This window comes from Nelumbo nucifera, chromosome 2 (genome assembly GCF_055504915.1).
Source record: "Nelumbo nucifera cultivar China Antique chromosome 2, China Antique-T2T, whole genome shotgun sequence".
Taxonomy (NCBI): domain Eukaryota; kingdom Viridiplantae; phylum Streptophyta; class Magnoliopsida; order Proteales; family Nelumbonaceae; genus Nelumbo; species Nelumbo nucifera.
This window is the reverse complement of record NC_142650.1, coordinates 4,674,212-4,699,247: the sequence shown is the minus strand read 5'-3', so window position 1 is coordinate 4,699,247 and position 25,036 is coordinate 4,674,212. Positions and strand designations below refer to the sequence as shown.

The 25,036-nt window shown below is 45.3% G+C and overlaps 2 protein-coding genes and 1 pseudogene across 5 annotated transcripts; all 3 read right to left on the bottom strand.

Moving 5' to 3' along the window:
- Positions 1–390: 390 nt before the first annotated feature.
- LOC104594980 (dirigent protein 9-like) lies at positions 391–1,082 on the bottom strand (annotated as a pseudogene).
- Positions 1,083–13,416: 12,334 nt separating this feature from the next.
- On the bottom strand, positions 13,417–14,709 carry LOC104594655 (dirigent protein 25). Its single transcript, XM_010255050.3, has one exon. The coding sequence runs from the start codon at positions 14,597–14,599 to the stop codon at positions 13,613–13,615; it is 987 nt and encodes a 328-aa protein (XP_010253352.1). The 5' UTR covers positions 14,600–14,709; the 3' UTR covers positions 13,417–13,612.
- A 1,149-nt stretch (positions 14,710–15,858) lies between these two features.
- Positions 15,859–24,647, bottom strand: LOC104594654 (uncharacterized). Of its 4 annotated transcripts, none has more exons than XM_010255049.3 (5): positions 23,916–24,647; positions 23,079–23,167; positions 20,880–22,889; positions 16,784–16,930; positions 15,859–16,703 (listed from the first exon to the last, which is right to left on the bottom strand). In XM_010255049.3, exons 1-5 carry the CDS (start codon positions 24,046–24,048, stop codon positions 16,671–16,673), a joined length of 2,412 nt encoding a protein of 803 aa, XP_010253351.1. In that variant the 5' UTR covers positions 24,049–24,647; the 3' UTR covers positions 15,859–16,670. The 4 variants fall into 4 exon arrangements, with proteins under 4 accessions (XP_010253351.1, XP_010253348.1, XP_010253349.1 ...); XM_010255046.3 differs by having other exon boundaries at positions 16,784–16,958; positions 23,916–24,641; XM_010255047.3 differs by having other exon boundaries at positions 16,784–16,955; positions 23,916–24,641.
- Positions 24,648–25,036: the final 389 nt, after the last annotated feature.

Below are 25,036 nucleotides of genomic sequence, written 5' to 3'. Positions count from 1 at the left end.
TCAACCTCAGGTCGAATACTGGACCGGGGGTTGGGCAATCAATCAATTGTCACATTCACACATTCATGTCACCCAATTACCTCCTTTCAAGTTTCAACAACTAGGACGTACGATACGTGTTAAGTGGCAGTGCCACCAGCTTTCCACTCAAAACCTCTTAGCCCAACCCAACCCAAGTTTTTATGTCAGAATTTTGGGGCCCAATACATTTGCGCCCCACATAAATCTCTCCCAGTAGTGCAGTACATGGTGAGACGGAATCTGTTCCTCAAGCGCCTTACATGCATATTCACCGTGCATTGGGAACATCTACCGTAAATAATAATTAATAAGTAGGGAAGATGCTCCGGATGCATGGTTGGATGTGCGTGTGAAGCGCCAGGTGTGAGGAGAAGATGTGGTCTCGTACGCGCTCAGTGGGAGTGGGGCACTGAGCGCGTAATGTTCGATCTCTCAAACTTGCCGGTCCCTCCGACAATGGCGATCTGAAACTCCACGGCTGCGGCTGCGGCTCGGTGGACACCAAAGAAGCTGATGGTGTCATCTTCATGATCACCTCCATGGAACAACGCTGTGAGTGCCATTGTGTGGCTGCTTCCATCTAAGGAGCTGACCACGTGTAGAATCCTTGCGCCTTTCCCAGCACCGAGGAACCGAGCTCATGTCCTTGGGTTAGTTCATCGTCAATCACAGTGATTGTCCCAAACATGAGCTTCTGAAGTGTGGCTCCGGCGGGTATCTGGCCGGCAGCAACGAAGGGGAGGTTGTTGCCGCCATTGACTACGTTGTTGCTACAGTTGTTTTGAATGGTGGTATTAGTGGTTGTCCCGCCAAGGCCAGCCAGGAATGGAACGTTATTGCTGTTGATAACGCCGTTCGACGTTGCCACCGACGACACCATTATTTCCGTTAAAGAGTGGAAGTCCACCGTTAATAGGGAAGACACCCCCGTTGGGTCTGGAGTATGGGATTCCAATTACCATCGACTCCTGTGGTTGCAATGATGCCTGTGACCACCTTAGCCGATGGGGTTGATCCGCTCATCCGCCTAAGATATCATGCATGAGTTCACTTTCGCTCATTCAAGGACGGACGAAAGCATCCGTCCCAAGATTTTTATTGGGCCAGCTGGATCTATTAATCCACGTCAGAGTTGCTTGTCCCAACGTTCGAATGAGAAACGATTGGTTACGGCGTTTGTCGACGATGTCAGGTTTAATTCGATCAACTCCAACTATTTTCAACTTTTACGGCTTACATCTTTACGATTCGAGTTTTTTTTTTTTTTCCCAAAATCAAAAAGCAGAAAGAAGAGAGAGGCCGAACTTACTCCTCCCCATCACATGAAAAGCACACCTATTTCCATATTACGAACCGATTAGTTTTTATTTTTCTGTTTTATTTTTTTATTGTCTACTTTTTTTTTTTTCATTCTGGTTTCTGTTAAGCCAATAAACCTTTTGTCTCACCATTGCAGAGAATAAGAAAGGACGACCATTGTTTTTGGTGGTGACGAGAACAAGCTTCTATTATTTTTGTTTTTTTCAATCCAATTCTTTTTTTCTGTTCTGCCCATAGCACCTATCATTTTTTTATGTTTTATTTATTTTTTTTTTCATTCTTACTTTTCTTCCACCATTGACCCCTTTCTTTAACCAGAAGAATCACATCCATTCCCGCCAATAACCCCTTTGTTTCTATTATTAGAACAAGTTAGCTTTAAGCCTTTAAACAAAAATTCTTCTTTCTCGTTCTCTGCAATGGTGAGACAGAGTTATTGACGTAACAGAAATCAGAATGAAAAAAAAAAAAACAAAATAGACAACAAAAAAATAAAAGTTAACTAGTTCTTATTACGGAAATGGTTGTGCTTCCTTTCTTGTTCTCTGCAATGGTGAGACAAATGAGATATTGGCATAACAGAAACCAATTCGTATTACGAAAACGGTTGTGCTTTTCATGTGCTCTGCAACGGTGATCGGGAGAAGTAAGGTCGGTCTCCCTCTTCTCTTTGCTTTTGATTTTGGGAAATAAAAACTCAAACCCTAATGGATGTAAGTAGGAAAAGTTAAAAATAGTTGGAGTTGATCGAATTAAACCTGACATCGTAGACAAACGCCGTAACCAATCGTTTCTCATTTAAACGTTGGGACAAGCAACTCTGGCGTGGATTAATAGATCCAGCTGGCCCGATAAAAATCTTGGGACGGATGCTTTCGTCCGTCCTTGAATGAGCGAAAGTGAACTCTGCTGCTTGACGAAGGTTAATGCAGTATTTGCCACGGTGGCACTGTTAGTGATGACAACCCCAGCCGCAGCAAGAGCAACCGCCACTGGTGCCACGTCAGGGACAGCAGGAGATAAACACGTACATCAGGAATGGGTGGTGTGATGGGTTTGGTTACACCAGACGTGGTGGCAGGGGCTAGTGGTGTGATATTCCCCTTCACCAGGGTCCCAGCTTATTATCAAGAGAAAGAAGTAGACTGTTAATGTAATCTAAGGGAGTGTCCTCTAAAGCCTTCAGCTAATCCGAATTCTAGTGAAACATCCTTTTTTTTTACAAATAAAGTAGGGGAAAGCATTTTTCTTACTATCAAGTAGGGGAAAGCATATGTTATATCGATTTACTTCTATAGCAGAATCTGAAACCTACACTATAGGGATCGATTTTAGGTTTTTGGAATCAAAATCTATCCTCTGAAAGTTGATTTCAAGGTTGTTTCTAACATTGGTGGTTTCGGAGTCAATTACAGGGTCTACTCGTGGAACCTATTCTTTCTTTACTCTCTCCCTTGAAAAAAATTTAACATTTCCTTCAAAAACTTGATTTTCAATAATAATAATAACATATAGTTTAAAACTTATATTTTCTTTATTGATTAAATTGAAAAATTTAGTATGTAAGTATCATAATATATTAATATACAGTTGAAAACTTGTCATTATGATTTCAATTTTGCAAATACTACCTTTTATATTATTTATTATGCACATACAAATATTAAAATGAAAACAAATGATAAAATCACTTAAGAAATTAGCTCGATGGCCAAGTTAGACATGTTTCTTTTAACTATGAGTACTTTGGCTCAAATCTTCAAATCCTTAAAAAAATTTTGGGGTTATTTAAAGGCAAATTCAGTTCCAAGGCCAATTCCACCAAGACCAATTGATGATGCGCAATCCGGCCGGTCTTAGCTGTCAACGACCTTGCCTCTGAGTCGAGTAGTGGGGGACATGAAACGGAGGAGATGAAGAAGCTCCAGGGAGAACCCGGTGTAAAGGCTCCGAAGCTTAAGTTAGAATCCTTCAAAGGCAAGATAAACCAGATGGCGCAAAGTTTGCATACCTCCTCTTTGGGGGTGGAGAGCCTTTTATAACCACCTCGCGCACTCACTCCTACACTCCTGTCAGGTCGAGAATGAGTACTTCTGGGCTTCTGCCAGTTCGGGCGTCATCGCCTCTGCTGGGGCAGAACCGTCACTGCTCCTTTTGTCGGAGCCATCTCTGTAACTGGAGGCAGTGGTGACAGGTGACGGTGGCAGGTGGCCGTTGGAAAGGCGGCAGTCAAGCGTCAGATCCCAAGTCAGTCAGGTGCGCGGCCCCTGGATACGGACTCCTTCGGTGTTAGGTACAGCGTGGTTCGTCCAGTTCAATGCTCCGGAAGCGAAGTGCCTGGAGCGGGGCGTGAGGCAAAGTCTCGAGTTCGGATAAGGGGGGCCTCGAACTGTCATAAGACGGGCCAATTCGGGTCTCTGCTTTGTGTGACTCGGGGTCAAAGGGAGAGTTCGGGTACCTTGCAGGGAGTTCGACCACTAAGTAGGGAGTTCGGGCACCTTGCAGAGAGTTCGACCACTAAGTAGGGAGTTCGGGCCCCTTGCTAGGGAGCTCGGACCTGCTGGTCCCTTCCCTTTGGCGTTTGTACCCTTGGTACGTTGTTTTAAGTGCCGAGCTATTTGCCTTTTTTGCCACGTGCCGTGATTTGCGAGGTCGGGCCAAATCTTCCTTCATCAATTGCCCCCCACTCCTCGTGCTAAGGGTCTTGCCCTGGCGCAGGGAGTTCGTAAGGTGTCAGGTAGATTTGTCCTGTACTTTGAATCTTGGTTCTGCAGGTGCGAGGTGCATTGTCAGGGTTTCTTGGGTTTCTTCGAGTGTCCATTTATGCGGGAAGCGTGTTGGCCTGTCTAAATGCTGATAAATGTGGCGGTGCGTGCGCGTCGCTTCGAAATTTCAAAAAAAAAGGCGCGTCACTTGGGGGTGCGAAAGCGAGCATTTTTTCAAATTTGAAAAAAGACGTGCCGCTGCCATTTTTTCTGAGACGTGCGTTGACGTTCCGCCAGTTTCGAAAAGATGCGCACCGTCACTGTTAGTTTCAGAAAGACGTGCGCCAATCACGTCTTCGTCTCGGGCAACGTGCGGTCAGTGCGGCCGTAGGCCGTCGGATTGGCTTTGATCTAAGCCGCTGCCTTTTGGTCATTGTGAGCATAAATAGCGGGGGGGGGGGGGGGTTCCCCGATTGTTGTCGCTTTTGTATTTCTCTCGAGCTCGCGTCTGAGTTTCAGCTTGCATTCAGTTCGTGCTCAAGGTCTTCCGTTCGTCCGAGCTCCTGTGGTCTACAGCTTTTGTCCGGGTGAGTACTTTCCTGGGTCTCGTCACTCCCAATGTCTAGCTCGGATGGCTCTGATAGTCATTTCAGCGGGTCTGATGCAGGTTCTACGAACCAAGTTGCATCCCTCGATAGCCTTAGTGAGCCGGAGGTAGAGCACGAGGAAGAGTTCGAGCCTGTTGGCCGTGGCGCTTTGGGTAGTTTGGCGTCCACCTCTCGCCGAGGTCGGATGTTAGACAAGTTCGGACCTTCGACCATGACGCTCGAGAGGCTCCAATCCCTCATTACTTACTATAACTTGCCCGGGGAGTATGCTTATTTTATACCTTCGGGTGGCTTTCCTTGGGAACACGGTCCTGATGAGATCGTGATATTCCGGGAGCAGCTCGCCGCGGGGCTGCGATTGCCTTTCCACCCCCTCTTCGTCGAAGTCTTGAACCACTTCGGCGTGACAGTCGGCCAGCTTCACCCGAATTCCATTCGAAATTTGGTGGGGACAATCTCCCTTTTCTGCGATGAGAGCTTTCCGTTGGACTTGGAGATTTTTTCTTCAATCTTGATGCTTAGGAAGCAAGCGGGTCCTCTCCCCAGGCGTAGACGGGCTTACTACCTGTCCCCTCGCCTGGGTTTTAAGCTTTTACACGAGCTCCCTAACAAGGTCCCAACATGGAAGCGGGACTATTTCGGGGTGCGAAGTGTGCTAGGGTGGCCTTTTCAGACCGGGTGGGGGATGGCCGCTCCTGACTCCGGGGTTACGCTTGACAAGGAGACGGCGAAGGGCCTCCGGCAATGGGCGCGGCTTGGGCTGAAGTGTGAACAGTATTTGACAGAGGCCAAGCTCATTGCGGCCGGCCTGAGCTCGGGAAGGTTCTTCACTTAGAGACTTGTATTGCTGTCTTTCTTCCTTTTTTACTGATGGCGAACTTCTTTTCGCAGGTGTGATGGATTCGCGAGGGACCCGAGGTGGGCACTTGTTTCAAGGTATGAAGAGGAGAAAGCGGGTTGCCAAGGGAACTCGCGCCGAGGTGCCTCAGGATGTTGAGCCCGAGGTGCCGGGCTACCAGCCAGAAAATCCGCCCAGGGGGCCCGAGATGGTCCCTCCGATGCAGGAGCCGGCAGGGGGCCCTTATGCTGAGACTACATACACAGGGGCTCCTACATACTCCAGTGCTTCTGCTTACTCCGGGTCTGCTCATACGCGAGCTGGTCCCTCGGGCTCGAGGGCCCCGGGGGATTTCAAGAGTGTGTTGACGCCGACCCATGCTCTCCAAAAAAGTAAAGAGGCCATCCTCCCCGAGGAGGTCGCGGCATGGACTGATCTCCCTCTGCATCAAGTGGCCTGTTGTGCCGTTACCCATGCCATGGTGGTAAGTGTTCTCCTTTTTTAACTCTTTGGCATTTGTTTTGTTAGTTCTTTTGATCATTCAGTCTCTTTTGGTAGGTGAATTCTTCCATTCACGCCTTGGCGGCTCAGGTGGAGAGGAGCTCGAGGCAGGCGCAAGCTGCCGAAGAGGCTTGTCGTGCGGCCGAGGAAGCTGCTCGTGCTGTTGAAGAGACTGCTCGTTTTTCCCGGATCAGGCAGGCGAGGTCTCAGAGAGATGCCGAGGCCATGGGAGTGGTGGTGAAGCACATGGCGGACTTGAGGCTGGATGTGCAGCATCAAGTCGAGTATCTTCAGGAGGATATCAGGGAGAGCACGCAGATCTTTTCTCAAGGTATCGAAGATGCCAAGAAGAAGGTCGTCGATGAGTACATCGCTTCGCCGGGTTTTGATGATCTGGTCGTGGATTCATATAGGAGGGGTTTTAAACTAAGCCGGTGGATGATCCGGATTACGTACCCCGAGCTCGATGTAAGCACCATATCCACTTCGCGCATAACTCAGGAGATGGCTAATGCTACTGACGCTGAGCCAGACGCCGCGGGTGAGGCAGGGCCTTCGGGTTTTGTCGAAGTGTCTTCTGATGACGAAGAAATAGCTCCGGGATTGTAAAGATTTTTTTTTGTACTGCCCTACTTTTGGAATGGAATGATTTGTTTAAGTGCTGGCTATTCTCTCCCGAACTGAGCATATTTGCCAAACTTCATGCATTTGCCGAACTGACTATTCGTCCGGTCTGTTTTCTACCTGCGTTAACCGCACTCGCGTTGACTGTTTTCTTTGCTTGCTGGTGCTGAGATTCCTTCGTTAGCTCGGCATCCTAGCCCGTAGGCTTTGGTGGTGATTTTACCCACTTTGCTTGGCGGTCTATAGGTAGTATCGCCTTAGGTTGACAATGTTCCATGCTCGGGGTACTTGTTTTCCCTCTAGGGTTTTGAGCTCGTATGCCCCCCCCGAGTGCTTTCTTTACTTTGTAGGGTCCTTCCCAATTTAGTCCAAGTTTCCCTACGCCAGGTTCAGGTACCATGACCTTACAGAGAACTAGGTCGCCGACGCGGAAGTTCCTCTTCTTTACTCGCGCGTTATAATATCGAGCTACTTTCTGCTGGTAGCCTGCAGTTCGGATGTGCGCGAGATCTCTCACCTCGTCCAGTAGGTCGAGGTTGGTAAGTAACTCGTCTTCGTTTGTCTGTTCGTCGTATGCTTCTAAACGCAGCGTAGGTATTTCGATTTCCGCCGGGATTACCGCCGTGGTGCCGTAGGTGAGGGTAAAGGGGGTCTCTCCTATGGCGGTTTTTTCCGTGGTTCGGTGAGCCCATAGAACACTTGGTAGCTCGTCTGCCCACAATCCTTTAGCTCGGTCTAGTCGTGCTTTCAGTCCGCGGAGGATGGCTCTGTTCATTACTTCTGTTTGGCCATTTGCCAGCGGGTGTGCGATCGACGTGAAGTTCTAACTAATTCCCATACTCTGACACCATTCTTGGAACTTGATATCCTCGAACTATTTTCCGTTGTCGGAGATCAGTACCCGAGGTAGCCCGAAGCGACATACTATGTTCTTCCAAAAGAAGTTCTGTATGTTTCGGTCTGTAACTATTGCCAGAGGTTCAGCTTCTATCCATTTTGTGAAGTAATCTACTAACACCACTAGGAATTTTCTCCCGCCTGTCGCTGGTGGGAATGGCCCCAGAAGGTCGATGCCCCATTGGGTGAAGGGCCATGGACTGGTGAGGTATTTGAGGTCGGCAGTGGGCTGATGGTGGATATTGGCATGCTTCTGACACTTGTCGCATTTTCTGACAAGCTCGATGGCCTCTATCTTCATCGTTTGCCAGTAGTACACTTGTCGAAGTGCTATTTGGGCGAGGGATCTGCCCCCCAGGTGTCCGCCGCACAAGCCTTCTTGAGTGTCGCGGAGTACCAGCTCAGCTTCGGCAGGGCGCAAGCATCGCAGGTAGGGGAGCGTGTAGGATCGTCGGTACAACCGTTCGTCTATTATGACGTATTTGGCTGCCTAGCGCTACACCCTCTTGGCTGCGTTGCGGTCTGCGAGGAGGGTTCTGTCTAGCAGGAAGCTCGCGAGTGGGTCGATCCAGCTCAGCTCTGCTTCAGAGACGAGAGCGACCTCTTCTGCCCCACCGAGAATGCTGGGCCGAGGTAAGTCCTCTACGTACACGGTTCTCATGGCGTTGTGGCTCGTGCTGGCTAATCGGAACAGGGCGTCGGCCTCAGTGTTCTCTGACCTCGGGATTTGCTTGATGAAGTGTGACTGGAAGTTGAGCAGAGCATCCTTCACTTTTGCCAAGTATGCAATCATTGTGAGCTCGCGCGCTTCGTATTCGCCTGTAACTTGGTTGACCACGAGCTGGGAATCACTGCAGATAACTACGTGCTTCGCTCCGATCTTGTGCGCTATGTTCAGCTCGGCTATCAGTGCGTCGTACTCTGCCTCGTTGTTGGATGTCGCGATCTCAAAGCGTAGTGCGTATTCCAACTTTGTTCCGCTCGGGCCGCGCAGCACTATTCCAGCCCCGCTGCCTTGCTAGTTCGAGGAGCCATCTACGTGAAGGATCCAGGGCTCCTCATCCCAGTTCGCGCTTGGTCTAACCAGGAGAGATGCTACACTGTTGCTACTTCACGGGGTTCGGACTCGATTAGCTTGGGAGCTCCGAGCTCGCCCGAACTGGGGATCTTAGGCTCGACCGGCTCAGGGGCTTCGAGGCTAAACGTGCATTCTGCGATAAAATTTGCCAAGGCTTGGGCCTTAATAGCAGTTCTTGGCTTGTACTAGAGGTCGTACTCACTGAGTTCGATGGCCCATTTCATCAGTCGACTGGAAACCTCGGGTTTGAGTAAAACTTGTCTCAGAGGTTTGTCAATCAGGACGATGATGGTGTGAGCCTGGAAGTACGGGCGGAGTTTCCGAGTTGCTATCACCAGTGCATATGCTAGCTTTTCTATCTGCAGGTACCTTGTCTCTGCTCCCTGCAAAATTTTACTAACATAATATATGGGTCGCTGGACCTGGCCTGTTTCCTTTATTAGTACCGAACTGACCACCTCGTCGCTTGCCGAGAGGTACAGTTCTAAGACCTCACCCTCCTCGGGCCGGGCTAAGGTTGGCACACTGGCGAGGTAACCTTTTAGATCGTCAAACGCGAGCTAGCAGTCTTGGGTCCACTCGAACCCTTTGCCTTTGATTGCTTTGAAGAAAGGTAGGCAGCAGTCTGCTGACTTGGACATGAAGCGGCTTAGAGCGGCTATGCGGCCGTTTAGCCTCTAAACTTCTTTTACTTTCCGAGGTGGTCTCATATCTAGGATGGCTTTTATCTTGTCCGGGTTGGCCTCAATACCGTGCCGATTGACAATGTAGCCTAGGAATTTGCCCGAGGTGACGCCAAAGACACATTTGTTGGGGTTCAATTTCATGCTAAACTGACGCAAGATTTAGAGGACAGAATCTAAGTCGTGTATTAATTCTTGTGAAAACTGTGTCTTGACAACCATGTCGTCTACATAACACTCTATCTCCGTGCCAATCAGGGGCCAAAACAGCCTATTCACAAGTCTTTGGAAGGTTGCCCCGGCATTTTTTAATCCGAAGGGCATGACCTTGTAACAGTACAGACCGAACTCGGTTATGAAGCTGGTTTTTTCCTCATCGGACTGGTCCATCCGGATTTGGTTGTAGCCTGAGTAGGCGTCCAGGAAGCTTAGCAACTCATGTCCCGAGGTCGCGTCCACTAGGCAGTCAATTCTGGGGAGGGGGAAGCTATCTTTCGGGCAAGCTCAGTTCAGGTCAGTGTAGTCGACGCACATGCGCCACTTGCTGTTCGCCTTTTTTACCAGCACAGGGTTGGCTACCCAGCTCGAGTAATGGACTTCCCTTATGAAGTCCGCTGCAAGGAGCTTCTCGACCTCCTCGTCGACCGCCCTCCAGCGTTCTGGGGCTAAGTTGTGTTTCTTCTGTCTAACAGGTCTGACTACAGGGTCAGTGTTAAGTTTGTGAGTTATAAGCCCACGGTCAATACCGGGCATATCGGCCGCGGTCCATGCAAAAATATCTAAATTTTGAAGTAAAAAACTCACCAGTTCGGTCCGTAGGGGTTCCTCAACGGAAGCACCGATCTGGAGTGTGCGAGTTGGGTCCTTAGCCGAAGTCGGGATTGCCACTGTTTCCTCTGTGGGCGAAGCTCGTTCCTCGCCTTGCTCCGCAGGCCGCTCCAGTTCGAGGTCGTCGGCTCCCTTGGTTTTTCCCTTCAGGGAGGCAACATAACACTTGCGGGACTCGAGCTGGTCGCCCCGCACTACCCCCACACCAAAGTCCGTAGGGAACTTCATGGCCAAATAGTAGGTGGAGACCACCGCCCGTAGGATATGCGTGATCGGCCGCCCTATTATGGCATTGTATGGGGAGGGGGTCGCGACCACCAGGAAATCATGGTTGAGTCTGACCGCACAAGGCCATGTGCCGACTTCCAGAGGCACTGTTATTTTTCCGAGGGGCCTGACTTCCTCTCCGCTGAAACCCACCAGGGGAGTGTTCACGGGCTTCAGTTCGCTCCTCTGTAACTGTAGCTGGTCAAATGCTGATTTAAAGAGGATGTCCGCCGAGCTGCCCGAATCTACGAGTACGCGTCTGACCTCGAAGTCGCTGATCCTTAGTTTAATGACAAGCGCATCATCGTGGGGGTAGTGGACCCCTCGCGCGTCGTCCTCCGTGAAGAAGATTGGTTCTTCGGTCTTTGGTCTCTTTGGAGGGTTCCGCTCCTCGAGGGCCGCTTCGCGAACTGAAGTCCAGGCTGCTGCCGAGGTACACCCTGCTACCACCGAGCCTCCCACAATTACATGGATGGTTCCCCGAAATGGCCTCTCCACCGGAGGCTGTCGCTGCAATGGTTCGGCAGGTCTGCTGCTAGATTCGGGGGCTTCCTTTTCGTGCTCCCCTGGCCGATCTGCCTTATTGTTATTATTGTTGTGCTGTACAAAGTTTCTCATGTATCCGCGACGGATGAGCCCTTCTATCTCATCCCGGAGATTATTACACTGCTCGGTACTATGACCATGGTAGCTATGGAAACTACAATACAAATTCTTATTTCTTTCGTTCGGATTACCCTTTAGGCGAGGTGGCCACTTCAAGTATGGGGCGTCCTTGATCGTCATTAAGATCTCGGTCCGCCTTGTGTTCAATGGCGTGTAATCCGTCCGAACTGGTGGGGGAGCTCGGAACGATTGGTTCGGCTTCGGCTCTCGGGCCGGGTTTTTCGTGTCTACTGGGTTGGAGGGCTCGCCTTCCCTCTTTCTTTTCTCGTTCCCGCCCTCGGTTCATTGGTTGATTTCTTCCTCTATCCTCATGAACGTCCGCGAGCTTGAGGAATTCGGCCACGGTTGCGGGCTGGTTAGCTACCATGTGCCATTTGAATTCTTTATGCGTTACCCCTCTTTTTGCTGCCGCGAGCTGCACCGCGGGGTCTAACCGCGGTATCTACAAGCATGCTTCATTGAATCGCTTGATGTAGCCCCGTATGGATTCTCCTTCCCTTTGGACTACTCCGAAGATGCTTTCCTCTGCTCTGGGCACCGTTTGCTGGTGACAAAGTCTGCGGTGAAGACCTGCACGAACTGAGCCCAGCACTTTATCGACCCGGGGGCCAGGTTCCAGTACCAAGTGCGGGCTACCCCCCTGAGGGTGGTGGTGAAGGCCACACACATGCATGATTCACTGGCCCTGGCGAGGTGCATTTGGGACTGGAAAGCGTCAACGTGGTCGTTGGGGTCGAAGGACCCGTCATACTTGTCCAGAGGTGGGAGCTTGAAATCTCTAGGCAAGGGGACCGCCTGGAGTTCTGAGGCGAGGGGGGAGGGAACTGAGAGAATCGGGGCAGCTCCTACCTCGTCCGAGCTCGTCTCTTCTTTGCCTCTGAGCTCTGACAAGACACGGGTGGCGGTTCGACGACTTCGCCGGTGCCTTCACTGTTGAGTGGGCCTTGTACTTGCGCTGCTGGCTTCCGTGTTGCTGAGCTCGATGGGCCCGGAATGCTGGTAGTCTGCTGCTGCCAGTGTGCCGAATCGGTTTTCCGTGAGTGGGAACTCGGGCTTGGAGCGCCAAGGTGCCGATCTCGCGGGCGAGGTTCCCGACCCGCCTGTGAGCTGCGAGGCGGGGATGACTTTTTTCCCTCTTCGGCCTGGGGACGAGGCCTGGTTGTTAGGGGGGTTCTGGGGCGTAGAGGCCTTTCCTTGGTTGGGGCGCCCATCCTGCGGAGAGGCCTTGACCGGCCTCGGAGCAGGGTGGCGAGGTGGAAGTAGTGGTTGGTTCAGTGGCAGTTAGGGGAACTGCTGTTGATAGTGGTACTGGGAGATGTTGTGCAACACTTGGTGCTGGTGAAGCTGGTGTTACTGGAACTGTTGCATTTGCGCTTGCATTGCCCGCATGCACTGCATCAGGTCGTCCAACCGGTTTTGGCTGGCTGCCAAGGGGACGGCAGTCGGTTCAGTAAAGGTTGTCTCAATAGGGGGAGGAAAGGGGATGCTTGTGGCAGGAAGGTTTACGGGCGCCACAGCTTGTGGCGCATTCAAACTGGGGATTCCATGCACCGAAAGGGGGATGGTGAACTGTCCAACGCACACCACGGGAACTTGAAGCTGTTCCCCGGTGGTGTTTGTCTCCGTGCTGCGTCCGGCGTTGCTGGAAGAGGCCATGAGTGTTGGGTTTTTTGAAGAAGAAAAAAGGGGTATGAGAGTTTGGAGGGAGGCTTTTTGAAGCGTTTCCCACAGACGGCGCCAATTGATGATGTGCAATCCGGCCGGTCTTAGCTGTCAACGACCTTGCCTCTGAGTCGAGTAGCGGGGGACCTGAAACGGAGGAGATGAAGAAGCTTCGGGGAGAACCCGGTGTAAAGACTCCGATAAGGGTAGAGTTAGTCAATTGTTAGAAACGATAGGAATACTGTTAGTCAATTTTCAAATTCAAAATTTATCCAAATTCAATTAACTGAACCATAAAGGTAGTTTAAGAAATTTACCCAAATACAAAAAGATCCTTGTTGTAAATTAAATTATAAGGGTCTTTGTCACTGACCTTATATATTACAAGAGAGGTAATTGTAATTTACCCTGTTGTTCATGGTGACGATCAAAGTCACCTGAGACGTACTCGAACCGGATACGAGGATAAAATGTGCAAAAGGAAAAGTAAGAAAACCAGAGATTTTATAACTCCATAACCGTACGTAATTAAGGCTAATAAAGAAATGTCACTACCAATGCATTTGATTGGGGTTGTTCCTTCTTATTTGATTTCAATATTTGACAGCAGTAGCTTCGGAGATCACATCTGAGTTGTGGGGCGTTTGTGGGACAGAGGGCGCAGGTGTGAATTCATTTAAAGTTCAAAAGCAACAATTTATGAAATTAAGAGGGAATTAGAATTTCCAAGACCCCAACTCCATACATTCAAAAGAAAAAAGAAAGACGAACGTCCCAATAATCCAAACTTTACCTATATCCACATAATCAACAACACCAAGAAATATAGGTACCGACCCTTTGATGTCTCTTCTTATATAGACAGAGAAGATGTTCGACATATTTCACAATTCACAAGCAATTAATGTTTAAATTTAATAGGTGAGATAGACAGTAAATTCCAGCAAAGTCTCCGCTCCATCGGTCTCATGGTGGTTCACGGAAGGAATGGTCTTCACCGTGGCGTATCCCTTGGCATTTACATACTTTCCGGTGCCACCCATAACGGCCAGTTGAGATTCCGAGACGGCGGTGCGATGGACCCCGAAGAAACTCAGGCTGTCAGCGTAATTGCCGCTTTGGAACATGGCGATGAATGCCATGGTCTGGCTGGTACCGTCCTCCGAGCTGGCCACGTAGAACCCTTGTGCCTTTCCAACCAAACCGGATCCTAGCTCATGACCTTCAGTCAGCTCATCGTCGATCACAGTCATCGTCCCGAACATGAGCTTCTGGATGGTGGTCCCTGCAGGAAGCTGGGCTCCATTCACCAAAGGAACCCCGAAACCACCATTTATGACGTTGTTACCATTGTTCTGAATGACAGTTGATGAACTGCCTCCAAGGCCGGTGAGGAATGGAATGTTGTTGTTGTTGATAATTGCGCTGTTGTCGCTGTTGAGGGGAATGCCATTGTTGACGGGGAGTACTGCACCGTTTGGTCTGGCAAAGGGAACCTGACCGTTCATCGCTGGGTTGTTTACAATTCCCGTCACGGCTCGGGCAGAGGGGTTCGACCCACCAAGTATGTCATGCATGAAGAACGACAATGGGTGCTGGGGGTCCGCATTCACCATGGTGGCACTGGTAGATGCAGAAGAAGCAACATCTGGTTGTTTGATGGCTGGTGGGCCCCCAGGTGCCACATCAGTAGTGACAGAAGTGGACACAGGTGCTATATCGGGGACTCGCGTTTCAACTGGATCGGGTGTCTCCGGTGCTGTTGCCGGAGCCACTGGAACCGGAGGGGATAATTGTTCGTCCTGTATTCGAGCTGAGGTGGCACATGTGACAGCGAGGGCTAGTAACAGTAGGTAGGCAGTAATCCTGACTGTCCTGGAGAGGGATTTGGGGAATTCCATATTACTTGTTACAAATTGTGAGAAAGATTCCGAAGAAATCCAAAATTCTGAATTCAAGATAAGATCCTACTGAAGGATGGGTTAAGAGTTTCTATATATATACTGATGGATGGGAAGAAAGAAGAATCAATCGCAGCGGTGGATGGTGTGGATTTCATGAATTGGAGTTGGTGCTTGTGGTTCCTCCATCACTGTGATGTTTTAGTTAGAACTACGAAACCTAAACCATCATCTTTAAATATAAACTAAGTAAGTAAAGGCATGCAACGCAACGCATGGGGTTAAATGGAAATTTGGTTGTTTAAATTTGGGTTTGGACAATAGTTTGGGTTAACCATTCCATTTATTACACCCACTTAAAATTGGTTGAGAGATATAAAAAAGGGGATTTAACGGGGAGGGGAGATGTTATAAATTATTTAAAAAAAATGATCTTATTAAAAAGAATTATGAGAGATAATAAAGGCCCATAATGTTTTTTTTTTTACTTGTTACATTTTTAATAATTTAATTTAAAAAAATAACCACATATGTGAAAAATGGAAGAGGGTCCCTTGGCAACTTTGTTATCAAGGAGGGTTTCAACTAAGCAACCGATAAAGAGGGTCCCTTGGCAACTTTGTTATCAAGGAGGGTTTCAACACTTCAACTGCTTTGGATTTGGGACAAAAAAGCTTGTGGACTAGAGCAAGGGGTGTCATTTTCTAAATCGTGTTCGGATCTCCCACCCACACATAGTGTGAAGTTGTTTTAATCATGTTTGGATCTCCTATACTCAAGAACCCTATCATACCCACATCACTACAGCTGCACATTGAAAACATCTCATGTTTTAATCACACCTATTGACATTCATCAGCTAGAACACCATATTACAAGTTTACGACCATCTGCGTTTCTGACTTCATGCAAAGTTTTAGGGTTAATGCAGGAAATGGCTGTCTTTGTTTGTGGATCTGGAGAAAAGAAAGGTCTGGTATGTCCACGTTTGCAAGTGGTTCTACATGCTTGTTCTGGTCTGGTAGACAGATTTTCTTCCCCAAAGCTCACATGGGATCATCAGTGAAATCAATAGAATTTTCATGATGTGGCAGTTGTCTTTGTTTTTAAAAACAAAACAATCCATGTTGTCCAACACCCCAAAGTTGTCCGTACTTGGTTTTTCGCGGATACCATTCCTTCTTTTGCTAGTTTAAGCCACTCTTGGTTTTCTTCCCACTACAGAGATAAAAGAATTAGTCTTTGACTTGAATCTAATATCAACTAAACATAAAACTTTCATATATGAACATATATGCAAAAGATGACAATTCAATCGTTGAAGATGTTACAAATTACAATTGCTTAGATTTTTTCCTTTGCATTATATTCCTGATTTGCTTATTATTCCCTTCTTAACTGAGCTCTTTTTGATACATGTATATTTTACTATAAGCATGTTGTATCAAATCGGTCTAGAACAGTCCTGGCCTAGGGTTTCTTTGCACGCTCTCTCCAATCAACTCATCGAACAACAACCTCTCAATTTCTGTACCCACCACCTCAATATCATCCCCAAGCTCCAAGCACACGTCTCTACCTAGAATTTTCTCTGGTGAATCAACACTGACGTCTCTTTCCTGGCAAACCAGCCACTTCCATAGCTCTTCCACGAGTGATTCTCTGCCCCACCCAAGGCAAACCATTTTAATTGATGATTTCACCCAGGGATGTGGGTCTATCTGTGGCCCGAAAATCTCCATCAACCCTTCATTTATACGATCAAACAATAGCCTTCTATCTGACCTCAACCATGTCTGCTCGTCATACTTCTTCTCTAGCTTCTCAAATACCAAAGGACTGACAGGACATTCTGAGGAGTACCAGGTCGATAATGCCAATTCACGGTCCACATCACGTAAATATAAATCTGAGTCGAGCAACATATCAACTAGGTAACTAAAGCATTTATTCTCTTCAATTCTAAACTTTACTGCAATTTCTTCCAACCCCATAACACCGAAGGAGCCTTCTCCAGTCTCTTCATCACTTGAGACAGCCACTTCAAGTCCCTCATACGTATCTGATGACTCTAACTTGAGAAGTTGAAGTTGCAGACGAAGACCTAGTAGGGAGAATATGGGAAAATTAACATGTAGAAATGGTTAAAATCATATGATAGATGAATTAATTTGAGTCACTAACCATGGAGGTCAGCACTGATTTGCTCAAAACACTCAGAACCAGATGTTGTCTCTTCTGCAAATGGTGGTTCCAGAACTGAAATAGGACTAGGTTGCTCAACCCCTTTGGAACTTGCAGGAGATTCAGGTTCAGGAACAGGGCACTGTGCTGGAAGTAAACTTTCTTTATGACTCTTCTTCATTGTTTCCGGAAAAATTATAACGGATCAATTTTCAAATAAAATGATTTAGGAAACATGAAACCACAACAATTTTATTAAAGAGGAAAACCCAATAGAAAAGACAATAAACTGTTCCAAAGCTGAAGTGAGAAAAAAGGAGTCATCTCTAATCTCTACAATCACCATACAACCATAGAAAAGAAGAAGAGTACCAAGCACACGACACAAGCAAAATTATCATCACCATTATCATGTGCCACTTGATGATTAAACCATACAACGCTTGTTAAGTCTAAATTCTGAAAAGGTTCCAGGGTAATTAACCTCAGCTGTGCATTCAGTAAAGATGCCGATACTAATTGGAGTTCAATTCATCTTGGTAAGTCAAATACATGCCAACCTTCAGACACTTGTGCACAATCCAGGCAATAATAGGGGTGTAAGAAAGAAGTAATGACTTGAATAGATTAAAAAAATCTTTCTCTGCATTCATATACAAATGCAAGAACAAAAAGCATAAAAGAGATCACAGCCAAAAGGGATACGCAGCCCAAAGGTAAGGTGAAAAACCTAGGGGTGTAAGAATGTAGTTATGACTTGAGTAGAGTAAAAAACATCTTGCTCTGTATCACTTGTATATAAATGCAAGGACAAGAAGCAAAACAAGAGATATCACAACCAAAGGACATAATACTGCACAAAGCTAGGGTGAAAAACCCAGAGGTGTAAGAATGTAGTTATGACTTAAATAGCTTAAAAAAAAAAATCTTGCTCTTATATATGGATGCAAGGCAAAAAAGTGATATCACAGCCAAAGGTAGGGTAAAAAACCTTCCTAAAGTGATTATTTGGAAAGTGGTTTTACAACCTTTTGGACAAAGCTCTTTGGATGGATGTATGTTTAAGCATTCCGTGTGGAAAGCAGGAAAATAAAGAAACTGGTTCAGAAACTTGAAATTTTAGTATATTTTGAAAAACTGTTAGAAAACCCCTAGCAAATAACATAGCTAATACGTTCAATTCCAATTGCATCTAGAAATATCCAAATGCAATCTGCTGAATTTTTTTTCTAGTAGATTTTATTAAAACATCAAAGATACCAAGCCCCTATAAAGAATGTTAAGCAGCAATATTTTAGTTAGATCAAATCACAAAACCTACAAGACCAGAAGGTCCAGAGCCAATATACTAGTTTAAGCTTGCACTAAGATATAAGGATGGAGCCATTCAGAACAAATTTGACAATCCGACCTTTCAGAAAATCACCCAGCCCCTGGGCTGAGTTATAAGTTACTGGTATTTAAATTGTTCGAATTATAAAAGTCTCCATAAACAAAAAACGTACCATGTGTTAGTATGTTACAATATATATTGATATAAAATAGGTCCAAAGGATGAGTTACAAGTTTCAGCACATCAAGCAGGTCAATGTCCAGTTCAGTCCAGTGTTTTAAAAACTAATCAGGAAATGGAACCACTTTTCCATCTTGGTGAAAGATCAGCAGTTCTACAATCTAGGTCCACCCAGGATATCGAAAATCAAAAAAGAAAAAAGAAAAATATATAGACGTGGAAAAATAAAGAATATTAAAGAAAATAAAAACTGGAAATGTATCTAACAATATATATACAACATTAAGTAAAAAGAGTGACAAATGAGAACTATTGTTATTAATATAGAAATGTCTAAAAAGAGAAAAAGTCTGGGCCATGACTCATTGACTGGGTCAAGTGGTTCAACTGTTCAACCAGATGGGTCACCAGGTCATTGGTTCAGTTTTGACAAAACTGCTAATAACTTAGAACTTCAGATAGGGTGTTCTCAGGTTCCAACAAAAGCTTGCAATGCTGCAAAATGTTGACAACTGGTAGAGTCTAATTTTAGTGTTTCATTTGACTCTAGTGGTTTCAACATGGTGCATGATGTTTAATAATTACGTTGTTCAAATTGACTAATGTGTTAAAAACAAGGGGTTTTGAAAAAAGGAGGACTATAACATGCACCTAGGATTGGAGATGCTGGGATAATTCAGCACGACCTTTTCCAGTACCCGGTTTGATAATTCATAATAAAGGAGAGATTGGGGAGGATGTGCCCAAGGACTTAGAGCTGCATAAGCAAAACAGATGGGTGCATCTGGAGTTTAATATGATAGGAAAATACCAGATAGATTAAAAGGAAAGTTCTATTAAACAGTTGTTATCCAGCTATAATTATGGAGCAGAGTGGACAACCATGAAACATGTCCAAAAAATGAATTTGACAGAAATGTGTATATTGAAACAAATGAGTGGAAAAACTAGAAAGGACAGGATCAAAAATGAAGCCATTCGAAAGAAGACCACTAAGATGGTTTGGTCGCATGCATAGAAGACCATTAACAGAACCAATAAGAAGTGATTTGTTGCAAGTTACGGGGGCTAGAAGGACTAGGACTAGGAGTAGACCATAAAGGACATGGATAATGGTAAGAAATTATTTAAGTGCTGATAATTTAACAATGGATATGACATTAAACAGAATGGAATGGCAAAACATGATTCATGTAGCCAACTCCATATAGTTGGGATACGGCTTAGATGATGATGATGATGTGTAAGATTGGGCGTGTAACATTGTGGTGATGGTAGAATTAGATAATGCTTCTGACTGACGCTTTAATATCTTCTTCATACATAGTTACAGTGAATAGTGATTGATAATGTGAGTGTTTTTATAGGAGAAATGGCAGGAAGGAAGGTGTTAAAGATGCTAAAGGGAGAGAAAATAGAGCACAACAATGATGTTTGAATTTAAAACAAGTTAGTTGTGTTTGAGGCTAAGTTGACTTTGAGTCTGAGAGCAAATGATAGCAAAGATTAGGTGAATATCCAGTCCATGCCACCCAAGACCACAGATGGTTGGGACCAACATTGGGTAACAGCCTTTAAAGCTGACTTTAGATGAGTTGGGTAAAATTTGTCAAACCTGGACGATTCTATTAAAACCACCATTATTTCACAAAGCTGTCTCGGTAAAAAGGCATTTTACTGGGTTTTGGAATTTTTGAAACTCCAAGGTTCGAAAAGCCATAAATAGAGATGGGTCATGAGTTGAATGGTACAATCATCCAGACCAGGCTTGACCATGTCTATCAACACTGAGTTTGATTATGTCTTAATGTTGATATTCTACTGTTGGAGTTAGATAAAGCCTCCAATATCCCCATACACAGCCTTTAAAGCTGACTTTAGATGAATTGGGTAAAATTTGTCAAACCTGGACGATTCTATTAAAACCACCATTATTTCACAAAGCTATCTCGGTAAAAAAGCATTTTACTGGGTTTTGGAATTTTTGAAACTCCAAGGTTCGAAAAGCCATAAATGGAGATGGGTCATGAGTTGAATGGTACAATCATCCAGACCAGGCTTGACCATGTCTATCAACACTGAGTTTGATTATGTATGTCTTAATGTTTATATTCTACTGTTGGAGTTAGATAAAGCCTCCAATATCCCCATACCTTCATTCTACATGTAACTAAAGGTGCCTTTATTTTTCAGAGTAACAATTAGGATTAGATTTGGAAGATGCATTATAATAGAATACGAAGAAAACAAAATAATAGATTACAAATTAGAAATACATAGGAGTATAAAGATTTGCTATAAAGAGGTTAAATCCCCAACCTCTAAAGTCTCAGAGAGACCATAGATACTACACTTCTGGAAGTGACCTTGTCAATAAAATGATTGTAAAGTCTTTTTGTCCTCTTTATTTTTCAGGGTGTTCATAAGATGAACTCCATCTACCAAGCACCTCAAGATTGAAGCCAGACTTACAGGAATTGGAACAGGATCGTTTACGATATCACATCCAAAGGAATGAAAATATAATACAAAACAAAGCATTGAAAAATGTTTAAAGATAGGCATCGAACAGAGTAAACAAACCTCTGGAATTGTTTCCTTTGGATCATGAGAAGAAAAATCTGCTTCTTTCTCTGATATGACACAGTTAAATGGTTTAGACAGCTGCTCCATCTCCTCAGCAGTATTAGAAGGCATGGATGAACTCTCAGAGTCAGCAACAGCCACCCATTCAACAACCAGCCTTTTATCTGTGATATTAGCGGCCAATGGCCCAGGAGCCATAGGATTTTGCTCTGCTACTTCAAGGTTGTTCCTCGGTTCAACCAGGCTCTGACTTTCTTGTATAGCATGACTCATCTCCCCATTTGTCGCAAGAGAATGCTGAGATTTTTTACTGCTGCATCTGAGGTTTCTAGGCAAGGAATTAACTTTTTTTATGGAACTTACCTTTCTTGACCTGTAACTTTCCTGGTTGACGGTATCTCTTAGCATCAAAAACCCATCCTCATTGCCAATAGATTCACCTCTGGTGCTCAATGATGGACTTCCAAAGGCAGTAGATGAAGTGGGAACAGATCTAGACCTTGGTAGACTTCTGTTACACACATCCTTCCAACCATCTCTGCTGCTAATTCCCAAAGGACTGTTACACCTTGCAAACCCATCACTCCTAAACCAGTCCTCAGAAGTCAAGGTCATTGATCTGGTTTCTTTGTCAGACATAGCTAGCATTTCACCCAAAGTACTGCCCTTACTAACTAATCCCACTTCTTGAAACCTACGAGTCATCTTCCACCGCTCTGAAAGTCGTTTCTTCGCCTCCCTGGTCACGGATGACTCGGTTGAATATGAAGATGATGGGGACAGGCTAGATCTTTCTTTGCATTGATGAGAATACCTTGAGGTGGGTGTGACAACCTCAGAATCATTTTCTGAGTCATTTCCTGACATGCTATATGGGCTTTCATCTCCAGCATATCCTCTGAGAACTGAGCTTGGTACCTTTAAGGAGCTGTTGCTTACATTGTCCCTCATTTGCCGAGTGATTTCTTTAGCAATTTCCATGGATCGCCTGGTCCTATGCCTAGTATGTTCTACATCACTCGATGAATTTTTGCGCTCATGAACTTCTGAAATTAAGTCACAGTTCCCATAATCTCGAACTTCTTTATGCTGCCTGTAATTTGGTTGCAGACCTCCAGAAGAACATGCCGAAGAGAGGGATCCTGTTGTATTTGGTACCTTTCCCAGATTCGGCTTCAGAACAACAATCCGTGTAGGAAGAAGGCAAGTCTCATCCTTTCCTTCATGACGGGAATTTGATAACTTGTAAGAATTATAAACACTATGTCTGTTGTTGCAGTAGTTAACATCGACTTTATCATGCCTGTGATGAGAGTCAATAGCATTCCTCTGTTCAGTTTTTTTCTCTGGTTTTCGGAAAAGATCACTTTTTCCATGCTTTGGAGCATTTGATGGCTTTAAGATTGTTACATGAGCAGACAGTTGAGCAGGTGGAACGCTTTGCAAATCATGGAGATGCTTTGTGAACAAAGAATCTGGTTCTTGGAGAAATTTCAGTAAGAGATCCTTGTTGGAATCTAATACTTCTAATGCATCTTGAAATTCCATTGAGTGTTGAAGCTTTTCATCAGTGGAGAGACGTTTTGCATCCATGAAGTTCTCACGTATAAGTGCCATTTTTTCATCCCTCTGCTTCACGTGTGCTTTCTCCTTCTGAAATATTAGGTTAGTTTTCTTTGCCACTTTTGACGCTTCTAAGACTTCAAAGACATCCTTGAATTCTTGCTGGTCGTTAGTACCCAATCTAAGTGACGGAGCCTCATATGGTGGGGTCTTCTCATTTGACCCTATAGATGCCCTTCTCTGAAGATAGGTTTGTGAGAACTTTTTCTGTTGTTTATGTACAGGATGTGGAGATGGCAGTGCATCAAGGCCCATTAATCTAGCAATAACACTTGGAGTTCGCCGCCTGGATTCCACTTCTTTAGACAATTCTTCGGCCAATAGCTTCTTCATTGGAGTTCCACCAGCTTGTTTCAAAGAATTACACCTCAGCTCAAGCGCATGCTACACAATAAAAAAAATACAGTTGCAAAATGTTATGCTAATCATTTTTTGCAGAAATCATAGAAGCACATAGGCATAATTCACATACACCACTACAAAATAATTTTTGATATTTCAGAAAACAAATTTGAACAAAAAAATACCCAAGTTAAAGGACTCCAACAAGTACAAAAAGGAAATTTTCCTTACAAGGCCTTCTTCTAAAAGAACACTGCTGCAAGAACTGGAATCAGATGCAACCTTCAAAGTGTCTACCAGTTTTTCGTTCTGTACATTTCCTGGGAACAGAACGCCATGATATCAAGATGAATTCCCAGGAGAAAGATACGCAAAATGAAAATGAAGAGAAAAAAAAAAATCAACGACTTACAGTAATAGATCATAGAAAAAATAAGTCAGGACCATGAAATAGTTAAGAGGGTTTCTGAGCTCAAAATTTACGCATGATAGAAATAATCTAAGTAGGAAAAAGCATGCTTTGGAGGTAATATGTTACAACAATCTAACATAGGAAATCACATTCCTAAATAGTTTCTTTTTCTAAGTGATTCTCACCTTGAAACTTACAATAGGTGACAAATTAGTAGGCGAAATGAAATCAAAAAATGTAAAACAAAAAGAAAATGAAAAGAAGGAAGAAACATAAACACCAGAGCAGCTCTTTCACAAAAACTTCACGTTAACTTCTATAAAGTAACGGGGAGAAATCAATCGCGAGAAAAAGTAAATCCACAAACGAAGCAACACGATGCTTAAATTTCAGAAAAGGAACAAGTTTGGATGGTAGGGGTGGGAGGAGAGTAAAAACAAACCACTGCCATCATATGCCATCATAAACCAGGAGTTCATTAAAACATAGACATAATGATACCAATACCACCGCAACAATGTCCGCACCCAACTTTATGTCGAAGTAAGGCCTACTACAGCACCACTAGAAGAAAATCAAAAGCATAACCTAAAATCTAAAATGGCGAACTCTACGTACTATAAAAGAAAAAACAAGACGAGAACCTAAAGTCTAACCTTGATTGAGAACCCTCTCCGTTAGGACAAGATAAGTGCCAGGATTCTGATCAGAAAAGCTTCTGATCTTGGCCGAACATCCGTGATATGGTTTCTCCTTACCAAGCGATCTCTTGTGCTGAAACCTCTCCATTTTCAAGCAAGCAAGGATAAAAACAAAAGCGCAGGAAACGAACCTAGAATGGAAGCATGGGAAACAGAGCAAGCCGCGGAGATAGTAAGTGGAGGTAGCTCAGAAGGATCGCAGAAAACCATGGTTAGAAGCCCTCGAATTTTACGTTATTTAAAATCCGGGAAATACATAGAAACGAATCTCGGATCTGATGAATCGGAGTGGAATGGAAGTACAGAGAAATGAGATGAGAGAGTAGAGGAAGAGTGAAGAATGAAGAAAGGGGTTCCCGATTCCCGTCCCCTGATCGCCTCTCCTTCCGGCTTCCGTGTGGGTTCGATTTGCCTTTTTTTGAAACTGCGACACGCAATGGCCAACATTAATATCGTTCTTTTCTTTCTCACCACTTATCAGCTATCAGTAGTCCCCCTCATCCTCATCCTCAGGCCTCAGCTAGAGCCTAAGCTAGCCACCCCCCCATAACTTTCGCCCCCCAAAAACAGTTTTTGAACTTTCAATTCAAAATGCCCAATTGAATTTGCCCATACATACCATCCAATCCCCAGTCACCACACGGCCGCACACACTCTCTCTCTCTCAGTCTCACACAATTCATCCTCACCCTTGAGAGTTGAGGCCTTGACCTTGAATTCCGCCCGCTTGCCCTGAACACCGCCGCTGCCAATCCACCAGTCCCACACTCCCACTTGTGACTTGTCTCATGTCGTAACGTGCCACGTCAGATAATCTACTTTATTTATGCAAAATCAGGGGCATTCTCGTCATTGCGTAGTATGTTGTCCCCAACCGTCCGATCGCCAACAATCGGTTTTGTTTTGTGACAAGGACAAACCTAACTAAAAAAGTCACGGGCCCAAGTGAAGTAAAGTGCCCTACTGACCTGACCTGGCCGCCGGAGATAGGTGGAGTTTGGAGTTTGGAGTAGGCTAGGACGGTCTACTATCTCCAAATGATTTTCTTCCGGTACTCCTTTCTCCCATAAATCTAG